This window comes from Paroedura picta, chromosome 16, assembly GCF_049243985.1.
Source record: "Paroedura picta isolate Pp20150507F chromosome 16, Ppicta_v3.0, whole genome shotgun sequence".
Classification (NCBI taxonomy): domain Eukaryota; kingdom Metazoa; phylum Chordata; class Lepidosauria; order Squamata; family Gekkonidae; genus Paroedura; species Paroedura picta.
Genome location: NC_135384.1, coordinates 13,505,307 through 13,512,267, shown reverse-complemented (window position 1 = coordinate 13,512,267; position 6,961 = coordinate 13,505,307). Strand labels below are relative to the sequence as shown.

The window sequence follows — 6,961 nt, the reverse complement described above, 5'->3', positions numbered from 1 at the left end:
GTCCTTTTACAGCTGTCTATACCCATGGCCACCTTCCTGCTTTGGTAGTGAATACCACAATTTAATTGCCTCTATGTGCAGAATTTTAGCAGCAGCAGCAACCTCAAAGCAGAAATAGATTGATGTATAACTGACCATCTCCTGTTAATGAATTAATCTCCTAAATGGAAAAGCCTTAGAAGTTTATATCATAAGGATGGTGCAAAGGGACAGCATGTTCTATTGGAAGGAAATTTATATCCTTAATCCAGAAATCCAAACCAGGGAGGTCCGTTGATGGTAGCTTATAAACCAAATATTATCTGCCCCTTCCGCTTTAACACAATTTAATTCCACAATTTAATTGTCTGTAACCATACTTGCAATGGGCTATAATTTTACAGAAGATTGTTTCAATTCAAAATTCAGCTTTATGTTCAGTTACGTGATTATGGTTCAAGTGAAGGATTTCACTTCAGTTTTATTTTTAAACAAACAACTTTCAGTCCATTAGAATAAAAATATTTAACACAGAATGATTTTCAGTTATGCTGAATATGCTAAATAAAATAAAAGAAGGAAAGGGAAAAAAGGAATGATCTTTAAGATATTGAAATTATAGGGGCAAGGAGACAAATGAAAAAATATGCTTACTTCCATTTTGATCTGTCTTATTTTTCTGTTGTAGTTGAGTTCCCTTTCCCCTTGTTCATAGGGCTTATAGCTATTGGCATCTGGAAGTCACAGCAATTTGCCACTTGCTTTTCATATAAAAAATGTCTCTTTATTTCTCCCTCCCATCCTGTGGGCTGCAAGTTCTCATGATGAGCCAATTATCCCCTTCCGAAATCTGGCCATGAAGAAGATAAGGTCAAAGAACGTAGAGACCTGCAAGATGAAATGAGCTTGTTTCTATACAGATCAGTCCTCAGGGGGAACCAGGAGTGCCTCACTCCCCTCTGCACACAAATAAACTGAGATTCATGACCTACCCATGTCTGAAACTCACATGCCTAAGCAAAACAACTCTATCGGGGAAGGTAGTTTAAAATTTTCATAGCAGCACAAAGTAAGAATAGCAGAATGCTACATATACTAGGACAGATTTACTGAGAGGTGCTGTATATCAATCCATCCATCCATCAATCAATACTAAAGGAAAACTATGGAAATTCCCCTATCAAGGCCTCATTCTCTACCTTTAATGTGAGCAAATTTAAAACTGAAATTTTGCAAGCTCAAGGCCCTCATCAGAATTCAAGTATTATTTCTGTTTATCCAATGAGTTGTGACCTGTTTCCACAACAAATTTTATACTAGACAAATACATTGTGGGCTCAAAACAAATTGAGTCCCTCCTTTTCCAGAGTACAAAATGCTTGGACTATGGCAGTGGTTCTCATCCTTTGGGTCAGGATCCCATTTGGGGTCACCTGGCCCCTTCCCCAGGGTCGCCAGGTTGCCCGCTGCTGTGGTGGCAGGTGGCAGCATGTGGAGGCATGTGGTAGTGGTGGCGGGCACCAGCATGTGGAGGCAGGTGGTGGTGGAGGCAGGCTGAGGCAGTGACCGGCAGAGGTGGGTGGAGGCGGCAGAGCCATGGCAATGGCTGCCTCCATGCCACCTCAATTGTTGTGTGCATGCAGGCACACACACATTTCCAGCACCCCCTGGCTCCTTCTGCAGGTGCCCAGCCTGTCTGGCACCTGCCAAGTAATGCGCCAAAACACTTCACTCAGCTCTTTCAGAGTTGGCAAGAAAGTGACCCCCTTCCTCCATGGGTCCAAAGTCGCCCCATCCTTCCCGACTCCATCTGGCAAGCTCCATGTGCTCTGCAGCAGGGCCACCGTGGAATCACCCATGTTTAAAAAAAGGGAGAAAGGAGAGAACCAGCAAGCCAAGGGAGCAAGCCCAGCCCAGGACAGCGAGCAATGTGGATGCAGCAGCTGCAACAGCCCCGTCCCCGTGGCAGGGCCCTCACCCCCCCTCCAGTCACCTCCTGTGGGGGGGTTGCCCATGGCCATGGCTGGGGGGCTGGTGGAAGTACCTCCGCAGTGCTAGCTGGCAGCTCCTCCAGCTGGGTCCCTGCTGGGCTTTGGTGCCAAAGTTGGGGTCACAGCGAAGAAACGGTTGAGAACAACTGGACTATGGGAAACAGCTTCCTGTTCCTCATCACCTCCCTTTTGTAGCAACAAAACACCTAGGTCCTCCACATATGCATCGGTTCTAACCAGTTCTATAACTGGAAGCTGCTTCTTCAAATTGCCAAAGGCCTGTTTGCACTCAGGGGCCCAGATTCCCTTAGTAGGGCATTGTAGTTTTTCTATTGTTTTTACACAAATGAGTTAGAGGTGTTGCATAAACACGGAATCCCTATACAAGTCCTTATACATGGTTCCTCTATATATTGTGAAATGCCTCTGTGGGAGGAGTGTGCCCTGGGTGTCCGCACTAGAATACAGGATAATTAGGGTTAAGCCAGCACAGCCCATGCCTCCCTCCCCCCCACACGATGTGCCGCTAGCTGCTTCAGGCACGAGTGGCCTCTTCGGACGCTGAAGCACCCAACCCTACTTGGTATAGAGTCAAACAGTGTTTTAAGATCTATAAAGGCCATTGCACTAGTCTCTATATGGACAGCAGTATTTCTCAATTTAGTGAATGTTTATGTCACCTCTTTAGAGATATTCTCAAGTACAGGACAAGGGCAGCCTTTAGGAAAAAACATATATGAGTCAGATCTACCGGTCCTCTCAGTAGAAATATTTACCTTGTGGAAAAATGTGTTTCTTCCTCCAATAGAAGAAACCTTCCAATACAAGGTTCTTTATATCATGACTGGGAATCATTGGATGACTACTTGGAAAGGATTGTGATGTGAGATAAAACAACAACTAGTACAGCTTTTGCTTGTTATCTGCAGTCCCAGTCCCACTGTAAACCTTCCAGGCTGCAGACATTGGTGACCCTTCCTCTGTAGACTTCCCTGTATTTGGTTAAAGGCTCAACATGGCAAGAAGAACCATCTCAATCTTGCTGCCATCACCAGGGCCCAGAGAAGCTATCCCATGACCTACTTCCTGCCTCAGAGGGAATGCATTTAATTTATATTTGGCTTGAGGCAGCCAAGGATAAATCCTTATATACTGTGAAAGGGGACTTTCACATTAAAAAGCATGATGATCTGCAGAATTACTTAGAGAGAATAATTCATAATACATAGATATTTGATTATCAGAATGAAAATTTCTTTTTATTTGACAAGCCTTAAATTTAATTTTTGCAGACACAGGTTGTCAATTACCGCATTTTTGTTATTTGTATAATTTTTAAAATTAAGTGTTGGTATTCATGTATGAGTTTGCACAGGTTTTCATCATTTCCCTACTAAGTACTTGCAGGAGTTCCCCAAAAGGCACCAGTACTCAATACCATTGAGTAACACTTCAATACCATGAGTAACAATATAAATTAGCCCTGACCCTTTGGACTCTCATGTTTTTGTAGCTAGATGACATATGTAAAAAAAAAAAAAAAAGATGATGATGATGATGATAAGAGTAGATTTCTGTACCTGTTTTTTGACTGTTTTATTTTGGAATCAGATTAAGGTTTCTGCAAGTACAAGGATTTCTTCCCTTCAGAAAGTGATTTTCTTATCGCCCTTTGCAAGCTGAAGTTTGCCACAGGATCTGACCCCTAGGAAAAGGGTTTCAGGGTGCAGATCAGACTGTTGAGGGTGGGGATGGGAGAGACAGTGGCACTCCGGGGGTTGACATACTAAACCCTTTGATTGCTTGATACATTTTTTAACATGCTTAATGTACTGTGCTTTATGCCTTTCATAATGTCCCCCTCCCTGTATTTCTATGAATCACAATCAGTGTTGTCAAGCAATTTAACCAGCTTTCTGATTTTTATCATTGCTAGTATTACTATAAATCAGTTTTAGGATCCCTGAATCAGCCTGCCTCTTCTGGTCAGTGCTTTGAGTGCCCCTTTAACCTCTTTGTTTCTCAAGGAATATATGATTGGGTTGACAACTGGGGTCACTACTGAATAGAGGAGAGAAACGAGTTTGTCGTTGTCTATAGAAGAGACTGAACTAGGCCGTATATAGGTGTAGATGACAGCAGAAAAGTAAAAACTGACAACAAAGAGGTGGGAAGAGCAGGTGGAGAAGGCTTTCTTCTTCCCTTCTTTGGAGCGGATTTGGAAGATCGCTCTCAGGATAAAAAAGTACGATGTCAGAGTTAACCCACAGCTGCCCATGCCAAAGAACACATCGGCCACAAAAATCAGAGCCTCATTTCGACTGGTGTCTGAACAGGAGAGCTTTAACATTGGGAGCAGGTCACAAAAGAAATGATTGATGATGTTGGACTTGCAAAAGGAGAGCTGCAGCATAAATCCAGCATGAAGGGCTGAATAGACCATCCCGATGATCCAAATTCCTGCTGCCATCCCTATACACACTTCCTTCCTCATGATGCTTGCATAGTGCAAGGGGTGGCAGATAGCAGCATAGCGGTCAAAAGCCATAATGGAGAGAAGCAGAAGTTCTGAGCCCAAAGCAAAAATAAAGAAATAGGCTTGTGTGACACAGCCATAAAAAGAGATGATCTTTATGTGGGTTGATAGAGTCTGGAGAAGTTTGGGAGTAGTCACAGAGATAGAGATCATATTCAGTAAGGACAAATTGGTGAGCAGGAAATACATGGGTGTGTGGAGTTTCTTGCAACTGGCAATGGTTATTATAAGAAGGCCGTTACCAGCCATGGCCACAACATAAATGAATGTGAATATCCAAAAGAGAAACATCTGTTGTTCCAGAGAATTGGTTAGGCCAACTAGAATGAACTCTGTAACTGCAGACTGGTTTTTTCTTTCAATGGGTCTGAAGTTGATGACCTAGATGGATAAATTGTATCATTTTTATTAATTATCAAGGTGATTCATTTATCTCTCACCACCCCCTTTTACTCCTAAATATAAGAACTGAGGAAATTCTTGGCTTCACTTTGGGCTGGATTGACCTGTTGAACTATTTTAGTGACGAAGAAGAAGAAGAAGATGAAGAAGAAGAAGAAGAAGAAGAAATCTGCTATCTTCTCCAAGTCCACTTCTGACTTTCAGAACTCCATAAACCCCCTGTAATGGTCAGCCTTTACTAGAGCACTGTGGTTAGAGTGCTTTGCTTGGAACCTGGTTTGTCAGCTGTTAAAAAAAAAAGTGACATATGTATCATATAAAATGTGCATGTTTTTCTGTCGGTGTTTAAGGTTCTGCTAGGCTTAAATTGTATTATATTACTACAGACTAATAGAGCTGCCCATCTGAGACTGATTTTATAGATAAGTTCTGTGTATAAAGGGAAGAAACTCTCCTGTTTTCAGGTCCTAGAGAGACTGGGCATATATGGCACAGAAAACAGGATCAAAGGAATCCTCCACCACCCTGATCCAGCCCACCAAATGGTTTCTGTATGTCCCGGTGGTCCTTAGACCACAGGTTTGGATACCCTTCCTGTTGTGCTTGGATGTGGCAGAAAGGGCAACAAGGAGCAACACATTCCATTGAAGCTAAATAGACAACTACACATCACCGGATTAATTTCAAAATGAAAATTAAAGAAGTTAACACAATCTGACCCAGCTTCCCAAATCATTTTGTCTGCCTCTGCTCCTCTCCCTGTAAGATTTACTTTTAATTAATTCGTTATTAAACATTGTTTCTTCACAGCTTTATATTTAGTTGTTCTGATGACAGCAGTGCACCAGTACTTCACAAAATCCCATTTTGCTTATTTTCCCTCCACCTTTCTATTGAAAATTCATTTTTGTTCTGCTCTTTAATGAAGATCCAAGTGAAAAATTGCTCTCATTCTGTATTATCCCAACAGTTTAAAAAAAATTGGTAGAAACCAATGAACTGTAGAAGGATAATGGTAAAAAAGCCAGGGAGATGAAAGACAATACTTACCTGCATTCCTATTTCTTGTTTTTTCCCAGCTGAGTTCTTTTAACACCTTCTTCTCATGGCCTAGGATGTTGTCATCTGGAAAACACAGTTCCTTGCTTTCCATATATTTCCTGCCTGGTGGTATGCTTGTGGCATGCTCACTTCTGGGAAAAAAGCAAATGACTGTTTTTTTTTTCTTTTCGGGAGGGGGGGTACTTATTAACAAAGTGATAATAGCACCACTGAGTCACAAACCTTAGAGACATCATTAGGAAGACAATGAGGATTCAAAGTGTTTCTGAAACAAATTTTGTTCTAGTTTCTGTATTCTTTGAAAGAGAATGTACACAGTCATGATGTCCTGAAGTAGAGATGGTTGACTGGCAGGAGGGCATTTTGGGCTGGAATAAGACACGACACACCGTTATTGGCTATAAACATGGCCACAGCTTTATTACCTCCCCATGGGAGGATTGGCACAGCATGGGAGAGTGAGCCTGACCAAGGAGTCAGTGGACTGTGCCAAAACCCATGGCTTACTGAGGCACCCTGGGGATCCGCACCATTCCCAGCCGGGAGAGCAGATCCCTTTGCCTACTGAAGTCCACCCTACAGGAGGTCACCTATGTGGGGGGAACCACCAGGTGTCCACCTCCTTTGGTTGCCCCCAAGACCACCTGGCAATGAGCCTCTGGCCTCCCAGCAGGGTAAGCCATGTTCATTTCCATGCGGCCCTGAACCCCTCATGTAAACGAATGTGAGCCGCCTCCATGTGGCCCTGAACCCCAGGGAGTATGATCACCCACTAGCCCCCGGCCAACAGGATCCATCCCATGCAAAATCCGCAGCTGTGACATAATATTAACTGTGAAACATCCACCTCAGACACACACATGGCTGTTTATATATTACATAGGGTGGGAGGCAGGGAAGCTGCTCTGTGGTATGCCGGGTGAAGAGGGAAGTTATGTGCATTTGCAATTGGAAAGGAATGCTGAATTTCACATAAGGTTTCAAAGAAAGT

The 6,961-nt window shown here is 42.9% G+C and overlaps 1 protein-coding gene across 1 annotated transcript; it reads right to left on the bottom strand.

The window, feature by feature from the left end:
• Positions 1-3,924: 3,924 nt before the first annotated feature.
• Positions 3,925-5,964, bottom strand: LOC143825353 (olfactory receptor 13A1-like). Its single transcript, XM_077313378.1, has 2 exons — positions 5,959-5,964; positions 3,925-4,887 (listed from the first exon to the last, which is right to left on the bottom strand). Exons 1-2 carry the CDS (start codon positions 5,962-5,964, stop codon positions 3,925-3,927), a joined length of 969 nt encoding a protein of 322 aa, XP_077169493.1.
• Between the last annotated feature and the right edge of the window lie 997 nt (positions 5,965-6,961).